The sequence below is a fragment of the Oryza glaberrima genome, chromosome 4, assembly GCF_000147395.1.
Source record: "Oryza glaberrima chromosome 4, OglaRS2, whole genome shotgun sequence".
Classification (NCBI taxonomy): Eukaryota; Viridiplantae; Streptophyta; class Magnoliopsida; order Poales; family Poaceae; genus Oryza; species Oryza glaberrima.
Window position 1 is genome coordinate 25,714,538 of NC_068329.1, and position 20,167 is coordinate 25,734,704.

The following is a 20,167-nucleotide window of genomic DNA, read 5'->3' on the forward strand; positions in this document are numbered from 1 at the left end:
AATGGTATTTGACTTTTAAAAACTATATAATTAGAAGCACGGAGATAGCTATATAATTAGATGACAGAAGGTTTGGTCTTTTAAAGTTTTAAGACAACAAGATTGCTACTTAATAAATTTTAAGTAAAATCATACTAAATATATATGATTTTATCTGGGTGCTAGCCACGCAATTACGTGGGCCACCCAGCTAGTTTTATATAATAGCCCACAAGAATTGAAGATCTAGAAAGAGGTCGGAAAAGCAGAAACAACAACAGAATAGAGCGCTGGGTGACAAGTGTTAGGCAATTTTTTTTTTCTTATAATGGAATTTATTCCGGCCTGTGCAAGCGACGGCCAATTAATTACAAAGGTTTCTTGTCGAAGCAAATTAATTACGAAGATTGCTAGTCGAAAACTGCGACTTATAAAATTACAACTTAATTCTAAAAAGAAATAATTCAAACATCAATCCAAAACGGGGAAAACACTATTGGCAGCACACCAGCAGAAATGAGGCTCCAATTTGTCTTTTCTGAAAGAACAATGTCCATTTTCTGGAGTGCCAAGCTGCTTTGAAATGCCTTGATGGCTGTTGGTTTTTTCACCAAGTGAAGCTTATGGACGCGAAATGGAGATTGCTCGCCGACCCAGACGAGCAGATTGTCGCGACGTCCTCGAGCAGCTCCGGCGGACCGCTCGCCATCACGCCGACGTTCGTGCCACCGATCTCCAGCAACATCGCTGCACAGACAAATTTCGCATTTCACGCACTCTTCAAAGGTAACAGAACCAATTCGACCCAAAAGGAGAACAAGATTGAACGGTGCATCGTACTTCTGAGATCGGGACGACGGCCGAAGTGCACCGCGGTTGCCTGTTCGAGGTAATGCAGAGGCGAACTTTCTACCTCTGCGTCCCCACGACGCGGCTTGTCGAGCCACGTTGCCGGCGACGACGCTGGCGTCGCCACGTTCTCGACCTGCTTCGCCTCCTCGGCCCTCCTCCGCTTGTTCCACAGGACGGCCGCGCTCGCCGCCACGGCGATGCCGACGCAGAGGAGCAGCAGGTTTAGCAACGTCCTTGCCGCCCACGGGTACACGCGGTTGCTGTTGCCGTCGACGGGGTATATGTACAGGCGCTGCACCGCGCCGACGAGCAAGAGGAAGATGAAGAATGAGGAGGAGACGACGGCGGCGAGCCAGAGCCAGCCGTTGTGGCCGAGCACCGGGGCGATGGGCGCGTGCGACGGCGACGGCTTGAACAAGACCTCCTCTGCGGGCACCTTGTGCGCGATTGCGACGACATCGCCCGCGGAGGGCACGCTTTCTCGCGTCACGAAGGCCTCGATGCGCAGTTCGAGGCGGGAGATGTCGGAGAACCCACCGGAGGCAGGGACGATGAGGTCCAGCATGGCCAGGTCAGCCGACGTCTTGAACACGGCGATGAGGATAAGGCTCGGCGTCGCGGCTTCTGCCGCCGTGCCGCTCCGGTGAACGAGCTCGCGTATGATGGAGATGAACGGCGTGATGCCGCCGCCGCCACTGATCATCACCAACGAGTCGTACTGAAGGAAGCTTGCTGGTGTGGCCTGGCTGTAAGGCCCCTCGACCGAGACGTCGAGGTGCCCGGGCTGCGACGGCGGCAGGGACGAGATCGTCTCGTACAGCTTCTCCGTCCATCTTCCTGCTCTCTTGACGACGACGCTTAACCTGTCAGGCTCAAGGCTGCTGCTCGACGTCACCGTGAATGGGTGCCATTGGAGCCGCGAAACGCATGGGACGTTGATGAACACCGTACTCATCGGACTGTGCGTCAAATCTGCAAGTGATCACGACATCAAGTGTCAGAACATGCTTACTTGCACCGTGAACGTGTCGGATATATGTGACACCTACGGGGGCTTTTGCAGAAGTTGAGCTCGACGGCGTCGCACGCTAGGAGGCGGGCGGAGACGAGTCGGACGCGGACGCGGGACTGCAGGAACCGGAGGTAGCGGTCGACCATGAAGAGGAACACGCCAGGCAGGATGGAGCAGAAGAAGGCGACGCCGACGTGGAGCGGGAAGAACACGAGGAAGAGGGCGTAGAGGTGGTGCGCGTAGAAGAAGAGCTCGAACATCTGGCGCCGGACGCGCGGCAGCGCCGTCACCCACATCACCAGCCCGCTGAGCAGCGCGAGCTCCCCGGGGACGTTTGCAACTTTCGTTCTTGTCCATTTCAGCATCTGGAATCACATAATTGGCCGTTTATTAAGTCCCGACATTGGACATGTCTAGGACGATAGAAGAAATCGTTAGTTTGTATTACCTCGTGGATTTGATCAGTCGATGCCCAGAAGACGATGTAGCAGAGTCCATGAGCTGTGAAGAAGAGCATAACGAGATTGCCCAGCCAGACATGGTACTTGATGCTGGCTTCCGACGTGAGGCCAATGAGCGGCAACAGGGACGAGCCGCGTGCGACTGGAAAGAACAGGAACGCGCAGCAGAAGCTCCCAACGTGGCCAAGCCGCAGCGCTGCTCTGTCCAGCTTCGCCTGCCACCTAAGAACATTTCGCATACTTACAAAAGTTAGCACACAAGTAAATTACAGATCATAGATGAAACATATACGAGTATTATTTTGCTTTTTTTTTTTGGACGGAGTTAATGCATGGTTATCGTGAGTTGGTCGACATTTTCTCAACAGGCTTGACATGGATCTTGGAGAAGTCGAGGTTGATGAAGGCGGAGTAGGACCAGACCAGGAGTGCCAGGAACAAGAGAAAGAAGGCGAGTTCTATGCCTGTCACAATTCCCAGTGGACCTCTCACCAGCACAGGTCTCCTCCAGGCCGCCATTCTCGTACAGAATACTCCTCTGCAGGAACAAAATCAAGAGAGGAACACGCAGAAAATTTGCATTAGTACTAGTACATTTGATGCGGAATGTCTGATGAGATTGATCTCCTCTCCCAGTTTAGCCAGAACTGACCGTACCTCTGACTTTGGACCCCAGTACTGTCGCCGCTCCTCTTCAGCAAGTGCAGGTAAATGCACGCAACTACACTGACAAACAGTATTGGGAACACGTAGATCACGATTCTCGTCCCTGCAAATCCCGAAACGAAGAACACGAAGAGATGATCACGGCGGCAATGCAGACATGCAGTGGAATGGATATACAGCTGAGCTGATAGTACAAGAGATGGGGAAAAAAACCTTGTTTGCCAAAGTAGGTGGAATTTGTGTGGGAGGCGAGCGTCGGCGCCCACGTCGAGCTGAATGTCCTGGTCGGCAACATGACCCACATCATGAGCCACGCAACGAACACGGCGGCGGCCAGGAGAAGCATGGCGCTCCTGGTCGCCGGCGCGCCATTCCTGTCTCGGCCATGCCTAGTGTCCATCGCGTCGATACCCTGCGCTTAACCTGTTAATTAACCGCTGTATCTGGTCAGGATTAGATTGTCACTCACTGGGACACAAGGACGTGTGTTGTGCTTATATAGGAAGAACGGACGGAGAGAGTGAGCTGCACTTTTAATGCGAAATGATACCGAGGAGATATCCCTTGCTGTAATGCTGTCATTTGCCATATTTATGAGGTAAGATTTGGTTGTGGAGATGGCAATAATAACTCTTTCGATTCATCAATTGGCATGGACTGACGGGGGTAAAGGGTGTACAGTGTACTAACACACTGGGAAATATTTAACCGAGTGCTGCATGAATATTTTTGGAGGGGCATGAAAAATGCATTTCCGTCGTTTATCTCTGTACGGATATACAGGTTGGATTTCTATCTTTTAACTCGTGAAAAAGAAATCTGCATACCAGAGAAATACTAATTCGATAGGCATAAGATATCTGTTTTCATTACACAGTGTCGTTGTTCTAGGCTGTGTTTAGATCTAGGATGAAAACTTTTACCGCGTCACATTGAATATTCAGATACACATTTGAAGTATTAAACGTAGTCTAATAACAAAACAAATTACGTAATCCGCCTGTAAAGTGCGGGATAAATTTATTAAGCCTAATTAATCCGTCATTAGCAAATGTTTACTGTAGCACCACAATGTCATATCATAGAGCAATTAGGCTTAAAAAATTTGTCTCACAATTTACACGCAATCTGTGTAATTAGTTTTTCTTTTTATCTATATTTAATACTTAACTAGCGGGTCTGCGCGGCTAGCACTTAAACAAAATCATATATTTTTCAGTATGATTTTACTTAAAATTTATTAAATAGCTATGTCGTTGTCTTAAGACTTTAAAAGACCAAACCTTATCATCCTCGTATTTCTAATTATATAGTTTTTAAAAGTCACACCAGCTGCTACCTATTACTTTTGTGATACCGTTATTTATTTGCTTGCTTGATTTCTATTTATTCTCCTTGAAACCTTATACTGCCATTATACTCTACGGCCCGTCCACGGTCTTTTCTTTGTATTGCCATTAGGATTTTAAAAATCAAACATAATTATTATTGGGGTTTATTTTTTACTTTATAGAAGTCCCACCAAACCGTCAGCGGTTTTGCTATTGCACTCCTTTGTGGCTCACCCGCTGCCTCCCTTCTTTATTGTCACTGAGATTTTAAAATCGAACATGATTATCATTGTTTTTTTTACTTTTTAGAAGTTCCAAACCTTTAAAAATTAGTCATTATAGTTTTTAGAGTTTATTGTCTTGTTGTGTTTCTTTTTTATAATTTTTAGAAGTCCCGTTAGACGATGCCACTATACTCCTCTACGGTCCATCCGCCGCCTACTCTTTATTGTCATTGGGATTCTAAAAATCGAACGTAACTATCATTGAAATTCATTTTTTATTTTCTAGAAGTCCCGCCAACCGTCGGCGGCTCTGCAACTACACTCCTATACATCCCGCCCACTGCTTCTCCTTGTTATTGTTATTTAGATTTTAAAAATCGAATATAATTATCAATAGGGTTTACTTTCTTTGCTTTCTAGAATAGGGTTTACTTTCTTTGCTTTCTAGAAGTCGCAGAAACCGCCTTGCCCGTTAGCTTCACGGGCTTATCGTTTTTCCTTTTAATCGTCATTAAGATTCTATTTGGTGTTTTATTAACCTTTTTATATGTCGTATCAACCGCCACCACTCTACTCCTTTATAGACGTGTTACTTAATTTACCTCGTCATGTGTTTTAGATGGTCTTTTTATTTCAATAATCTTTATTTTTTATCACCAATTTTAGTTATTTATAAATTTTATTCCTAATTGAAATCTTTTTTTCTTTTTTTCTAATTTCAGAATTTATTTTTTATTTTTGAATTTAACTTGTTTCAAAATTTTATTCCTACTTGAACTCTTTTTTAGTTTTTCTAACTTTGGATATTATTTTATTTTTTATTCTGAATTTTAATTAATCTCGTATTGGGTTCTTATATAGATTCTTCTTTCAATATGGTTTATTTTTAATTCCGAATTTCATTTAATTTTAAATTATATTCCTACTTGATCTCTTCTTTTCTTTTTGCTAATTTTGGATTTTATTTTTATTTTTATTCCAAATATTAATTAATATCGTATTGGGTTATTATATCGACTCTTCTCTCAATATCCCTTATTTTTAATTCTAAATTTCAGTTATTTTTAAATTGTATTCCTACTTAGACTCTTATTTTCTTTTGTAATTTCGGATTTTATTTTATTTTTATTCTGAATTTTGATTAATCTCGTATTTGGTTCTTATATGGACTCTTCTCTCAATATTGATTAATTTTAATTCCGAATTTCAGTTATTTTTAAATTGTATTTCTACTTGGATTCTTCTTTTCTTTTTTTTCCGATTAATGTGGGAATTTCTAGCCCCTACAGCGAACGTGGTGTCTTCTTTCAAAGTTGTTTTAATAATATACTCTCTCCATATTTTAATGTATGACGCCGTTGATTTTTTTTTTGTCCAACATTTGACCATTCGTCTTATTCAAAAAATTTATGTAATTATCATTTATTTTATTATGACTTGATTTGTCATCAAATGTTATTTAAGCATGACATAAATATTTTCATATTTGCACAAAAATTTTGAATAAAACGAATGGTTAAACGTTGGTCGAAAAGTCAACAGCGTCATACATTAAAATACGGAGGGAGTAATAGATATTTGTGTCAAACATTTGATGCGATAAAGATGAAAAAACTTGTCCGGGTCTAAACAGGTCCCTAGTCCACTTGCGTTGCGTCGCGTCGGCTCCTTTTCTTCCTCTCTTCCCATGGTCAACTGTGATGCTAGTATGGTACAGTACTATACATTGCTACTCGCGAGCGATGTGTGACTCGTGCGAACGAGACGGCAGGAGATGCACCGAACACGTACGCTTGCACCTTGCAGGGCCGCGACCGGTGCGGTGAAGATGGGACAACGAAATTGCGCCGCGCGCATCGGCTACTCGGCAGACGACGACCGGATAAGGAGAGCAACGGTGGTGGTGGCACTGTGCGGTGGCCGGTGTAGTCACTGAGAGGCGAAAGAGGAGGCCGGAAAGGGGCAGGGCGACGCGCACTCGGCGCCGCGTGACCGGGGCGCGGCGCGCACGCGCCGGCCTGCGCCGCGCCGCGCGCCGTGCCGAGCTGCCATGCGACGCTGGCCGGCACGGTGGAACAGCCGCGCCACCGCGGACACGCCAGCCAGGCACGATGTTGGGCCTCAATTTCTTCTTTATCAACGACATCGGCCCAAATGGAGGTACAGTAATACGGTCCACAAAGCATAGTAAAGCTGCACGTGTTGTAGTACAGCTCGGCCTGCACCAGGGCTCGATGGAAGCCTGGAAGGAATAATAAGTTCAGTAGTTGTTCCTAATCTTTACGTTGAGCTTACTTGGTATCCTAAACCACAATATCATAAATCTTCAACCCCATCTTAACAAAACCATTCGAGTCAAGTGCCATGACAGTATAGATGGGTGGTTTTACTAACGTAGTAACACGGCATCCTAGTTGAAAACATAAAATAAAAACATGTGGGACCCACTTAAAGTGGCATACATCTTCTTCCTCCGCTCCTTTCTCTTCCACAATCTCTTTCGATCGAACGCAACATGCGTCACGAAGCACAATAGGTGAGCTCGTTGTCCGCTCGTCACAGACCGACGGCCCCCTAGCGTGCGAAGCAAAGGGGCTTATGCTCGGTCCCTGATGGCGAAGATAGAGGTGATATGACCATCAGCAACCTCACAACGGTGCCTCTCCCTCAACGAGCTTGTCACCATTTCTACCATCGAGCACAATTTTTCTTGTAGAGAATAAAAAAGTGGGTGCTAACGGTTAACATGTGAATCCCACTATTTTTTATATTCTTTTCCGGACTAGGGCGTCATGTCAATGAAACCATCCATCCGTACTATCATGAGATGACTTGAACAAATTTTATTAAGATAGGAGGTGATGATTCAACTATAGACTTAAACTTTGAGTTTATTTGCTGTGGCTAGGTGTTGGTACCTTGGTGTGTCATCTTTTTATTTATCTTTGTTTCTGTCTATTATATTTTTCTTATAAGATTGATCTAATACCTATGTAATAAGTGGTTGTAGTTTTAACTCAGTTGAAGCAAAGGCTGGGTTTATAACCATTATTAAAAAAGGGAGGTGGTGAAATATTATATTATATCATTTAGGTATATTAATTAAACTCAATGTAAAGAAGAGAGACAACTCGCGAACCTAGGGTTGGTTTGGTTTGTGGTCTAAATAGGCCTTACCAAATTTTGTCAATGCCAAATTTTGGCATGATTAATTTTGGTAAGACAAAGTTGTGTTTGGATTGAAGCTAAAATAGTCTAAGTTCACTATTAAAATGATCTATTTTCTTAGGCATGCCAAAATCTGACTTCAAACTAAATAGACAAATATTATCAAAATTATCAAATATTGGTAAATGCCACAGACCAAACCAGCGCTTATTTCCTCGATGGAATTCGAATTTCGGAAGCCGAAGGCCCAGAAGACCGCAACATGCGGAGCACGTCTTGGGGTGGCCGGGTGGAGCGGGATGGAAGGGCCCCACTCGCAGTGTCACAAGGAGGACGCCGCCATTTCCTCCCCCACAAGAAAGGCCGAAAGCGAAAGCGGATCACAAGGGGGTAGCCCGTCACCATCAGCGCTCACGCCTCGCGCACCTGCGCTCTCCCTCCCCCTTCCCGGCCTAGGTGTCGGAAGCGCGGTGGGGAGGAAGCGAACGCGCCGCCGTCCGGGTCTCCTCCGCCTCCTCCTCCCGAGAATCGTAAGCTCCGGGCATCCTACTCCCCCTCCCGCTCCCAGTCCAGTGTCGCGTCCTAGCGGCGCTTTGCTGTGTTCGTTTGGTAGCTTCGATTCGCACGACGTGGTTCGCTGTACTGCTTCGAGATGCCGCGATCGCTCGCCCTGGAGATTTATCGCGGCTCCGGCGTATTCGTCTCGTGCGGGTTTTTGTGGCGCGGTGCTCTTCCGCTGGTTCGGTTCGGCGTCGCATCATTTCAAGGGTTTATGCTAGTGTAGCTTTCGGGAGGTGGGAGTGGTCGCCGCCGGTATTTCGATTTCTCTCTTCTTATTTGACGCCCAAATGTGCCCTGTTGCTTAACCTAGTTCTGATTGTGCTGACGAATTCTAACCCGTCGTGACTGTGATTTTGGGGTTTTGGGTGCTAGTTGTCTCCTAAGATATTATAAGGAGATATCTCCGTTGTTTTGGTGTTATGGACTGCGGACTACTTGTTTTTAATGTTCGATTTCTAGAAGTTGGAACCTAATTAGTCGATGGAATTCACAGAATCTGGTATCGTGATTGAGATGCAAAATCGTGTTTATTTCGTAAAGCAGATGGATCTGTTCATGGCTGCACTTTACTGTTCGATGTCTATAATCTGTGTAGCTAGATTTACCATTTATCACACAAGTTCAATCTAGTTGGTAGTACGGATCTGCAGTTTTGATTATAGTGGATTCGAATTTTTGTGCACTGTGAGTTTCATTTTGGTATTTGTACGTCTACAATTAAGAGTTTCATGTAGTATGTTGTCATGTTGATCTACTGTTCTGCACTTCTGCATGTTCAAAGTTTGAAGCTATCTCTAAGACATACTGTATTATGGTTCGTTATGCATTTCAACAGGCTTTTAACACTTCTATTACTGGGATGAATTTCATCTTAACTGAGCAATGTATGAAGCATTGACGCATGTATTAATGAAATTTCACGTTTTTCAGGACTTATATTTTGCCTCTGCATCCAGGTTATTTAGAACTCTGTTTTCAGGACTGCACAATGTCTATGATAGCAGCAACTCTTCGTCGATCGTCTAGAGTAACTGGTAGTCGGAATATCATGGAGATATGTCTTGGACCTTGTGTATCTTCTGGTGCTTCTTCAAGGTGGTTCAGCAGCTGTACTAAGCACTCAAACACTTCCATACTTAACCAGATCAAGGCAGTTGATCGGTATTCTCCAGTTAATGGTATGTCAATGATCAGTAGGGTGCCTCTTTCAGCTCATATGGACACAAACTGGTTGTCTACTTCAAATCCCAGATTTAATGCACTGCCAGGATTCTTAGGTGCTTCAAGCATCTGCCGAGCATACTCCTCAGACACTGGGATTAAGGCAGAAGTTCCACAGAATACTGTCTCAAATGTACCTTCCACAGAAACCGTTGCGCTTGGAACATCTGATGGTGGTAGTTCTTGGATTGATATCTTCGACAATGCTCGCAAGTGTACTCTAGATGCTACCACTGATGCAGGCAAGAAAGTTAAGGAGCTGACTGATGCAATTACACCTCATGTACAACAGTTCTTTGATGCAAATCCAAACCTAGAAAAGGTTGTGGTTCCACTTGGCGGGACAATCTTTGGTACAATGATGGCTTGGTTTGTCATGCCTATCGTTTTAAGGAGGATTCACAAGTATTCGATACAGAGTCCTATATCAGCACTTTTGGGGAGCTCAACAAAGAATGATGTCTCGTATGAAACTAGCCTCTGGAGTGCATTGGAGGATCCTGCGAAATACCTTATCACATTTATGGCATTTTCAGAAATGTAAGGCTTCTTTTTACTTTTTCTGGCAGATTTTATCGTTGTTGTGGATGGGGTGCAACACACTCTAGATTGATGATATTTCTTCAATATTTGCAAGAGATATATCCATCTTCGTATTGTTGAAATGTTCATTGTTCTGATGTTTTCTCTTCCTCAGGGCTGGATTCACCGCACCAAGCATATCAGCTTATCTTCCACAGGCATGGAGGGGTGCAATTGTTCTCTCTTTTGTCTGGTTCCTTCATAGGTGGAAAACAAACTTCATCACTAAAATTGCTGCCTCAAGTATTGATCAAACCAGGTTGTCAGCATTTGATAAGATCTCGTCATTAGGACTGATTGCACTTGGAGTAATGGCTCTTGCAGAGGCTTGTGGTGTAGCTGCTCAGTCAATACTAACTGTTGGTGGTGTGGGAGGTAATGTTATATTCCCTTCAGTCATAAATATTTGACGTTTAGATCAATATTACATTAATTTGAAATTTAATAAGTTTATGATATCAGGATAGTACTTTTCAACTTTCAAGGAAAATTTTATCATTACATTCCTTTTGTCTTTGAACTAATCATATGATTTTTTATGGTCAAAATTTAAAAAATTAGACCAAATTTCATCCTAAACGTCTAATATTTATGATCAGAGGGAGTAACTGTTTTGAGTAATAACATGCTATACCACATTTAAATAAAAAATGTAACTATGGTTTCTTCCAGGGCTTATCACCTCGGAATACATGAACTGAAAAAGCTCAATACAGTAATACTATAATTATTTAGGGGGATAATTTGTAGCTCTTGAGTCTTGACTGCAGTAGATGAGACTTCTAACTAAACTGGAATTCTGGATTGTTCCTCCATAATGCAGGTGTTGCTACTGCCTTTGCTGCTCGGGATGTCCTTGGTAACATGCTCAGTGGGTTCTCCTTACAGTTTTCTAGTCCATTCAAAGCTGGAGAATACATAAAGGTGCCTTCTTATATATGTGGTCACTTTTTCTGTATATTCAGGGGGCTGTATGTATAAACTGTTCATTTGCTATTCATAGTATATGTTGATATGCAGGTGTTTGGCTTAGTTACTGCCTTTAGATTCTCAAGCAATTTTCCTAGTATTGCTTCAACCTACAAGGGATACATACTGTTGTTAGAGCTTGATGTAAAGAAAAAAATATCGGTTTTTACAGAGCTGAAGGATAGCAAATATTGAAGTGTCTAAACTGTGTGTTAGGAACAAGTTTCCAGGAAAGGGTTAAGTATTGTTTTAGAGGCTGTAAGAGGGTATAAAAAAATTAGATGGACATGGGCGACAGTTTTGAGCATCACATGTATACTACATGCTTCCTAAGTTGCTATGATTATCACTAGAAATGTTTCTCGCGGTACTTGTGCTTTCAGCACTTGATAACACTAATGCTATAAACGTTTTCCCCCACCTTAATAAACTCTGGCCGACTTTCTGTTGCCAGCCCGGCGAAAAATAACACTAATGCAATGCATTTCTCCAAGGAATAAGCATGCGGTCCATTTTCAGTAATAAGGTGGGAGAATTTAGGAAGAATGACAGGTTCTGTTTTAAGTGACTGGGATCTTACCTTGTTTCTCTAAAAGAATATTGCATTTCAAATTGACAACTGTGGCTGGCCAAATACTGTTTTAATCTTTTGTAATTGTTGATTTTCTATAAATTATACTTGTGGACTCCCAGCAACTGAAGGATTTTTGTTGTAGGCTGGGTCAATAGAAGGCAAGGTGATTGAAATAGGACTGACTTCTACAGAATTGATGAATCCAGAACAACTTCCTGTCACTGTACCCAACTCTCTGTTCTCCAGCCAGGTATCCTATGGCTTGCATTACTGGAAACCTTTTGAATCACATATTTGCATGTACATAGGAGTGACATGTAATATGCTTTTCTGAACCACCTTGACATTTCATTTTGTTTGTCCTATCCTTACTGTTTTGGTGTGCGCGCGCGCACGCACACACACAAAACGAATGTTTTCCAGGCAGTAACTATAGTAATGTCCTGTAATTTTATTGGAGATTGATTCTTCAAGGAACCTAGGCACTTTTTATATTTAGAAGTTTTATCATAGTATGATGCAATTTAACCTGAAAGCAGATTTCACTACTCTGGAGTAAATGATAAGCAAAATACCTAGGAGGCTAGGACAAGTGAAAACGAGATGAAATCTACTAGTAACATTTTCAATGGTTTGCACTATGCACCGTGAACCATGGTTCACAAATCACAATTTGTAGATTCGTTAGCTGATACAGGGGTCTTTTACTGCCAGAGATCATCATCATTCGTTTTATCACTAAAATATGAAACTTATACCTTGTTCAAATTTTAAATTTTAGTCTCAGTTGGGATGGATTAAAATAAATAATCTTTGGAGCATTTAAATCACTTGAAACTTGGAATGATGTTTTTCTATTTAAATTTTGGAGGACAGAAAGCCCTCAATGCTTTGTTGTGTTAGTTAACTAAAATATTACTAAAAAGATGCTGATTGTTCTGTATTTCAAGAATAAGCCTGTGAGGATTTATTCAGCGAGTTTCCCTGCATTTCTGTTTTCTGGCCTTCTTGGTAGGGTTAGCAGAAGCGTACCCTGTATCCTGATATTACTAATAACTTGCAGGTGATAGTGAACAGATCACGAGCTAAATGGCGATCCAATGTGACAAAGATTCCTATTAGAATTGAGGATATTGAAAAGGTTCCTGCCATATCAGAGGAGATAAAAGTTATGTTAAGGTCCAACCCAAAGGTTGTCTTAGACTCAGAAGCACCAGCTCCTTATTGTTATCTTTCAAGATTGGAAAGTTCATATGGAGAGCTCACCATTGGATGCAACCTCACGAAAATGGTACATTAGCTCTGTTTGTTTTACAGTTATGATATGTCATGTATTTTGATAATCCATTTGTAGCTATATGTTACACATTTTGTTGCTTTTTGGCATGTTTTGGATAACAATGTGTCTTCAGCATAACTTTTGGTCTGTACTTACCAACATCACAGCGTCATGTTTGGTCCATCCAAATTGGTAGTCGTCTGTTGCTGTTCTAGAGATAGGGCTGCAATAAAATTGAGGTTACCTAAATGTGATAATTCCATCGGAATCAACACCTTTAGCATACCATAAATTGATGGTGTTCTTATTCTTACAGGATTTACGTCCATTGTGTAATGTTGAGTCCGTTCAACTTATGAGAACTTGTTTACTAAGTAGGAGAGCAGCCAAAATTACCTATCGCTGACTCTATGATTCGTCATAATTCTTTGTGTATTACAGACAAAGGATGAGTGGCTGTCTACAACACAAGGCATTCTTCTGGAGGCTGCTAAGATTATCAAGTTACATGGCGTTGAACTGGGAAGCACCACGCAGTGCTGCTGATTACGGTGCTTTTGGAAGTTCTAAGTAGGTAAGTGCAATTAATTTAGCTGTTGGGCCATGCAGATAATACTTTCCAAAACACAGTTCCGGCTGTTATAAGTTCACATCGAAACTGCTACTATGTTAAAAACACGTAGTTGTTCCCACTGTAGTTGTTCCACTTCTGTTCCCACATTACGTTCTTCCATTCCATTTGTCATTTAGCATCCGGCAGTTTCAAAACGAGTTTTTACATTTGAGTGCATATTTGTTCCCAAGTTTGCTTATTGTCATATCTTCTTTCTCTGTCTACTCCAGACTATTAGATGGTATTTGCATGTCAAGACATGTGTCATTTTCTTCGGTATGTTGATGCATGGGCTACCCTTAATAAGCTTATAACTAATAGTGTATTGTGGCAAACGGGGTTAGATGAAGATTTTCCCACTAAATGTGTAGATAAAATACGTTCCACTGCATATATTCAGCCATACTTTGTGAGAACCGCTACACCTGCTTAAAAAATTCTTACAAACAAAACTCCTACCCGTTACATCAGCGTTTGTATGAGTTTTGTAAGAGTAACCTTTCCTTGATATATTTGTTACAGTTTTGAGTATATCTTCAGTTTTGTAAATTTGCAGGTGAATTACGTTAGTCACACTCAACAGAAGTACATAGGTTGGTGGTTTTGGAACACTTCTAGTGCGAAGGCAAGGACGTCCTTTAGTCTTTTTGGTATCTTCAGATTTCAGACCCTCGACTCCATTGCTTTCTGTTAACCGCATTTTTTTTAGCTAAGGTCAATTTCCAACTCTCTTTAACTTTCCCTTCGCTTGATATATCATCCGCTAATAGCCTAACAGAGAGAAGCACTGCCAATGAGCCACGGTAAACATTTTGGTCCGCATGCTGATAATGTGAGCGGGTAGTTTACCCCTGTTTCAATGCATGCATCTCTCGTATCCGTATCCATACCATGCTCGTATGCTAGAGTCTGCCCCACCATTTGGCCCCACTGGCCTAAGCACCAATATTACAGTATCCCGTTTCTCCTTGGAACTCTAAAATGCAGGAGCCTATACGTGTGTGCCGGTCTTCTTGTTTTTGTTTTGCACACATCAATAGGTATGGTGACATTGTCCCAATAAGTGTGTCGGGACGTAGGACACGTCGCCGGTGGAAGCAGGATCTTACAGCAAAGACGAGCACAAGCGACGTCGGTGATCCTGCTTTCATGTGCGCACAACGGTACAACACTCCTAATATTCGCACTATCCATGTTAAAAAAAAACACTAGATAGGCAAAGCCTTTGCTTTCATGTCTATGTTTAGGTTAGAATCTTGCCTAAAAAAGTGTTTCGGTTAGAACGGAAGTTCCAAGTGATCGCAGTTGGATATGCATTTTTTTCTCTTGCCATGTGCATGCTGGGAAATGTTGGCAAATGTTTTGTGTCTGAAAGCATGGGAGTAGCTGCTTTGCCATTTGCTTGGACAGTGAGTCTGTCATGACACTGACCTGAGCGCGGGGAGCAGATCGTTGCGCCGCGGCGTGTGACGATGCCACCAGTTATACACTCCTAATCAACCAACCATTTATTGTCTGTGACTAGAGCAATCAATGAACATCAACGGCACCCCAGTTATGAGTTGTAGTACACCGAGAGCAAGGGACCGGTGAATCCGGTCGTCGTTTTTGCCAGAAAACAAAGGAACGCCGCACGCCGTGGCTGCCGTGCGGCGCGCGCCCGGCATACAGAGAAAACGAAGGGGGAAATGTATTGCCGCGGGTAAGATTTCACGAGTAGACCACGCCCCCAGAACAGAGGTGAGACCCTCGTTTCCGTTTCCATCCCACGACGCGTGGCGACTGTTGTCTGCTGTCCTGCGCCGTGGTCACATGGAGCTCGTAAATCGTAATGCTAGGCCGCGCTTTCACAAGGTCCAAGTTGCAGCCCCACAGTTTACAGCACTACTGCAAGTCTGCAACTGCAGCACAAAGTCTACTATACACAGCAGAAGCACGCTGAGCATCCACTAGTGCACTCTTCTGTGCCCCGCCTCCGTCACTGTAGACCGGACCGGAGTAGCCATGGCCCGTAGCCGTGGGGGCAGCAAATGTATAGTGGAAAAGGTCCGGCCAAAATTTCGAGTTCTTTGTAGTTGGTGACTCGTGAGGCGAAAAGAAGACGCGGCAGGAGATGACAAGTTTGTAATCTTCCGAGAAGAATACAAGAACAGAAGAGAAAAAAAATTGAATCATCCTATTTCACTTTGGCTAGGTTACAGTATTACACAACTTGGCTGAACTCGCCATCCCTGCATACTCCCACGTCGATGGTCATCGTCTTGTCCCCTCCCTTCTTCCCTTCCTTGGGCGAAGATAGCACCCTACAGCAATTTCTCCTTGGAGACTGCATGACCATGTGAAATGTGCATCGTCAGTACAGTTTGAACTTTGAACACCACAACCAAGATCAAGAAACTAAGCTTCAGATGGCAATTTGCTTATAACATTCCTGCTAGTTGTTAAACAAACCTAGTACTATTACACGTACAGTACCCATGCTAGTTTCGTCGTATTATACTCAAACAATGTTCAATCTTGGTGTTATAATACTTGCACAAGTACTATTTGCAGTAATGCAGTTCATTTTACGTTTTTGTTTCTTGCTAGCTAAAAAGGGGATGGATCATGTTCAGTAATAGCATTTGCTGTATCAAGTGTGATGGCTAGCAGTAAGCAACAGAAGACGAATTTTTTTGTTGCAACAGAAGATGGATTGGCAGAGAAGAATTACCCTGTCCCATAGCCCGGGGTCGGGCTTCTTGAGCACGATGATGTGATCGAGATGCGCGTCCGGATCCGCGATATTCCACCGGCACGCAGGCCGCGTCTCGTTGGCGCGGCGCCACCGCTCATACCGCGTCACCGTGGTGTCCCCGCCGCGCGGGGCGGCCGCGCGCCGCGCCGATGAGAGGTAGTACACCGCCGGCTTCTGGCACGGGCTTCGCGCCAGGGGCCTCGTGTTGAACGCGTACGCCGTGTAGTCGGCACGGCGGTACCAGTTCAAGAACGTCCGCGCCGGCATCTCCATCTCCCGCGGCGACATTACTCCCCTGGACACCAGCACGGCGAACCCCCACGCCACTGACACCGTCCATCGGTTGCCGCCGTCGTAGCAGATGGACTGCTGCATTATCCCCGCCGGGTCCAGCTCGATCGGCCCGTCGAACAGCCTACGCACCGCGGCGGGGCGCGACTTGGCGTTCGGGAACAGGGGCTGCACGACGTCGAGGTGGTGCAGCGTCACGATCGGCGCCACCGGGTGGGCGGCGAGGAGGCCGAGGAGGTCGCCGTACACGTCGTACTGGTGGAAACCCGGGTGCTTGGTGAGCGGCACGCCCAGCTCCGCCATGCACGCCTGGATCCGGTCGTCGCTACCATACAGCGCGGGGTACCGGCGTATGCACCCGTCCTGCATCCGCGCGAGCGCCTCCGCGAGCGGCCGGCTAATGGCGAAGCCGCCGCCGCCGTACGCCATCCCGTAGGAGAAGTAGATATTCTGCAGGTGGCTCTCGGAGAGGGAGCCGATGTAGTATGGCTGGCGGTGGTCGAACTTGTTGAGGACGGTGAGGAGGTTGTCCGGGAAGAAGACGGTGTCGTCGTCGCCCATCACGAACCACCGCACGCCGGGGAGGCCGAGGCGGAAGGTCTCCGAGACGATCCGGGAGATGCGGATGGCGGAGCGGTGGCCGCGGCGGTGCGTGTAGGGGAAGCCCGAGGTGTCCGACGAGATCCTGATGGCCGGGAGCCCCGTCCGCGCCGTGGACATGTTGGACTCGCGCACCTCGCGGTCCAGCCACACGTACCCACGCATGGCGCCGCGGGGCCGCCACCACACCTTGATGTACTCCTTCCGCTTGTCCCAGAACCGCGACGACGCCGCGATGCCGAACACGACATGCTGCAGCATCGTCTCCGTGGAGGCCGCGGCGGGGGCCTTCTTCCCTGCCGCCACCGTCACCGCAGCAGCACCCGCGCTGGTGCCATTGGTCGACAAGCGCACGGAGGAGGAGGAGGAGGCAGCGTCAGGTGGGCAGGAGGAGGAGGATGACGAGGCGGCGGAGGCGAGGAGGAGGTGCAGCGTGTAGAAGAAATAGAGGGCGGTGAGGGGGAGGAGGAGCAGGAGGAGGAACCGGAGGATGGAGGCGGTGACGGCCTCCTTGCCGCCACCGCCGCCGCCCTTCATTCCGGCCGCCGTGGCTGCTCTGCTCGTCACCGCCCCTCCGTGGCCTCCGGCTTATCCGGCCAATCTTCCTTCCGCCTCTTGGGGAACCGAAGGGAAAATCCCACCAATAGATTTACACGGGCGGCGTGGCGCGCGAGGTTGCGCGCATTCTCCTTCTCCGCGTGTTTGCTAAAGCGTTCGGCCTCGTCTTGCTCCGTTTCCCTCTTCCCTCTTCCTTCTCTCGACCTCTCCTCCGTTCGGCGAGTTGGGGTTTGGGTGGTCGGGTGGCTCGGCGGAGGGGAGGGCCGCGGTTTTGGCCTTTTTGGGTTCGCTTTTTCCCCTTTTTTATTTTCGCGTGCCGGTGCTTGTGCGGGTAATGGCGGATCGTTTAATTAATGCGGCTGCTGCTGGGGATTTGCTGCTAACGACGTCGGTTCCTGTCAAAATCGATTCATACTCCCTCGAAAAAAATTCGTTGCGTATACTTAATTCTTTTCGAAATATAGCCACCGGAGAATGATATTAACGAATTTAGATAGATCTTCTATAGATAAGAGAAAGTTTAGTAGTATAGCCCAAGTTTAATAGTATAGCCCACTACTAACTCCAATTCATCTATAGCCAATCTAATAGCCAATTCATACAATAGTTACTTACAATACTATTATTAATACCTGGTTCCACCTGTCATACACACATTACATTTTGGAGTCCGTGCTGCAGCTGGCTATATATTTGTAGCCCGCTGCCCTTCTCTCTCATCTTTTATCTCATTAAAATATATTTACAGCTGGCTAATAGCCTGCTATTGTACCTGCTCTAAGGAGATTTTTTTTATTAACATAAAAGGTGTTTAGACTAGCTAGTTATGCACCCGCCAGTGCATGCTAGAGGTCATAACTCAAGGTTAATGTTAGGAGCCGAAAGCAATCCAATATGTGATGTGTTTCCAGCCAGCAATCCGTTGAAGGGGATATGACAAACAAACCATTATATGACCAAACTCAGCGCTGAACTAAAAGAAAAAATCGCTAGTCCCTGCACATATCATAAAACATTAATACTCTAATTTTTAATATAGGCTAAAACAACTAAGGATCGAAATTCGAAAAAAAAAATGAAAAAACATATATTTTTTTCAATATTTTGTGTTTATATACATGCATGGAAAACATTTACACAAATATACCTCCTCCGCACAACACGCGGGACCGAGGCGATATCGCTCTTCCATTCCGCAGGACCGGTGGTCGCGCAGGACGGACGTGCGACACCGCCTCGCTCCCGCAGCCCGGGAGAGCAGCAGCGTGGTGGAGGGCGGTCGTACGCGGTCCCAAGGCCGTCGCGCGGGACCGAGCCAGTCGCGCGGCGCCGCCGCGAGGGACCACGCCGGTCGCACTGGGAGCTTTCTAGGTGAACCAGGGATGGGTAAGATGGGAGGATCTCACCGATGCGCATAGGGGGACCTTGCTATCACTTAGAACACGTGTCGACGAGTTTCGCTTTGGCTTCTCTGCGCGAGCACGACGACCGACCTAGGGCTTGAGCTCAGTGAGGCCTAGTGGTGGCATGGTGGGACAAAAGAGGCGAGGATCAATCAGGAACTGGTGGTGGCATGAGTAGCATGAGGTGGCGTAGTTCCATTAGAATTGCTAGCTAAAAAAATTTATGTGGTTTAACGCTAGTCAATAATAAAGGGGAGTTGGGGATTTGTCCTATCACCTTATTTCTCATTTTGATTTACTTTTACCTTACCTTTTTATTACTATTAAACTTATGGCTGTGTCTTATGACAGAAGCCGGAGGTGTAATCCATTTCCATTATCTAAAAGGGAAAAGTCCATTTTACACCCTCGAACTCTTATGCTTGTCTAAAATACACCCCCGAACTACAAAACCGGATAAAACACACCCTCGAACTGTCAATACCAGACACTAACCCCCCCGGGCTGTTTTTACCCTGGTTTTTGCCACGTCGGATGCCACGGCGGATGCCACGTCAGCCCTAGCCCATGTCTCCCCCCTCTCTCTCTCTCTCTCCCTCCCTGCCCTCTTCGTTCTCCTCTCTCTCACGACCATTAGCGGCGGCGGTGCGGAGCTGCAAAATCGACGGCTACGGCAGCGGCGTAGAGCTGCAAGTGCGGCGGCGGCTGCGTAAGATCCAGGTCGGTGGCGGCGTGGAGCCGTGAGGTCGGCGTCGGCGTGGAGTTGCGAGGGCGGTGGCGGCGGGGAGCTGGTGAGAGGGCGGCGGCGCTGCCCCGGTTGCGCAGACGGTCGCCGGCGGAAGCCTCTGCGCGCAGTCACCAGCGGTAGGTCCGGGCGTCGTCGCCGCACGCGCCTTTGGATATGGCTCAGCAGGGAAGAACCAACTCGACGCGTGGTGGAAGCAACGACGAGTTAGTGGACTGTTCTGCCGACGGAACAAGTAGATGGAGGGGCACGAGCAGCTCTGGAAATGGCAGCAAATCAAGTCAAGGCAGAAGCAATCCACCTCCGATTCGATACAGGGAGGGTCCATTTGATTATTATCC

At 45.8% G+C, this 20,167-nt stretch overlaps 3 protein-coding genes across 4 annotated transcripts; 1 reads left to right on the forward strand and 2 right to left on the reverse strand.

The window, feature by feature from the left end:
- Positions 1 to 261: 261 nt before the first annotated feature.
- On the reverse strand, positions 262 to 3,491 carry LOC127769605 (probable ferric reduction oxidase 1). Its single transcript, XM_052295205.1, has 7 exons — positions 3,184 to 3,491; positions 2,962 to 3,073; positions 2,660 to 2,842; positions 2,292 to 2,526; positions 1,881 to 2,208; positions 820 to 1,803; positions 262 to 726 (listed from the first exon to the last, which is right to left on the reverse strand). Exons 1-7 carry the CDS (start codon positions 3,368 to 3,370, stop codon positions 587 to 589), a joined length of 2,169 nt encoding a protein of 722 aa, XP_052151165.1. The 5' UTR covers positions 3,371 to 3,491; the 3' UTR covers positions 262 to 586.
- A 4,569-nt stretch (positions 3,492 to 8,060) lies between these two features.
- Positions 8,061 to 14,233, forward strand: LOC127770373 (mechanosensitive ion channel protein 1, mitochondrial-like). Of its 2 annotated transcripts, none has more exons than XM_052296063.1 (8): positions 8,061 to 8,223; positions 9,185 to 10,015; positions 10,173 to 10,432; positions 10,881 to 10,981; positions 11,743 to 11,850; positions 12,664 to 12,891; positions 13,321 to 13,453; positions 14,049 to 14,233. In XM_052296063.1, exons 2-7 carry the CDS (start codon positions 9,243 to 9,245, stop codon positions 13,423 to 13,425), a joined length of 1,575 nt encoding a protein of 524 aa, XP_052152023.1. In that variant the 5' UTR covers positions 8,061 to 8,223; positions 9,185 to 9,242; the 3' UTR covers positions 13,426 to 13,453; positions 14,049 to 14,233. The 2 variants fall into 2 exon arrangements, with proteins under 2 accessions (XP_052152023.1, XP_052152024.1); XM_052296064.1 differs by having other exon boundaries at positions 9,211 to 10,015.
- A 1,347-nt stretch (positions 14,234 to 15,580) lies between these two features.
- Positions 15,581 to 18,000, reverse strand: LOC127770375 (uncharacterized). The gene is made up of 2 exons (XM_052296065.1): positions 16,206 to 18,000; positions 15,581 to 15,818 (listed from the first exon to the last, which is right to left on the reverse strand). Exons 1-2 carry the CDS (start codon positions 17,655 to 17,657, stop codon positions 15,696 to 15,698), a joined length of 1,575 nt encoding a protein of 524 aa, XP_052152025.1. The 5' UTR covers positions 17,658 to 18,000; the 3' UTR covers positions 15,581 to 15,695.
- Between the last annotated feature and the right edge of the window lie 2,167 nt (positions 18,001 to 20,167).

What these genes read in the sequence shown, in the direction of transcription:
- LOC127770375 (XM_052296065.1), bottom strand. Translation starts at nt 17,657, where the DNA reads ATGAAGGGCGGCGGCGGTGGCGGCAAGGAGGCCGTCACCGCCTCCATC. An exon ending in ACCCCGGGCTATGGGACAGG is followed by an intron (nt 15,819 to 16,205) that starts GTAATTCTTCTC and finishes ATGGTCATGCAG; the next exon opens with TCTCCAAGGAGAAATTGCTG.
- LOC127769605 (XM_052295205.1), bottom strand. Translation starts at nt 3,370, where the DNA reads ATGGACACTAGGCATGGCCGAGACAGGAATGGCGCGCCGGCGACCAGG. An exon ending in ACTGGGGTCCAAAGTCAGAG is followed by an intron (nt 2,843 to 2,961) that starts GTACGGTCAGTT and finishes TTGTTCCTGCAG; the next exon opens with AGGAGTATTCTGTACGAGAA. An exon ending in CGACTGATCAAATCCACGAG is followed by an intron (nt 2,209 to 2,291) that starts GTAATACAAACT and finishes ATGTGATTCCAG; the next exon opens with ATGCTGAAATGGACAAGAAC.
- LOC127770373 (XM_052296063.1), top strand. Translation starts at nt 9,243, where the DNA reads ATGTCTATGATAGCAGCAACTCTTCGTCGATCGTCTAGAGTAACTGGT. An exon ending in TTTATGGCATTTTCAGAAAT is followed by an intron (nt 10,016 to 10,172) that starts GTAAGGCTTCTT and finishes TCTCTTCCTCAG; the next exon opens with GGCTGGATTCACCGCACCAA. An exon ending in ACTCTCTGTTCTCCAGCCAG is followed by an intron (nt 11,851 to 12,663) that starts GTATCCTATGGC and finishes AATAACTTGCAG; the next exon opens with GTGATAGTGAACAGATCACG.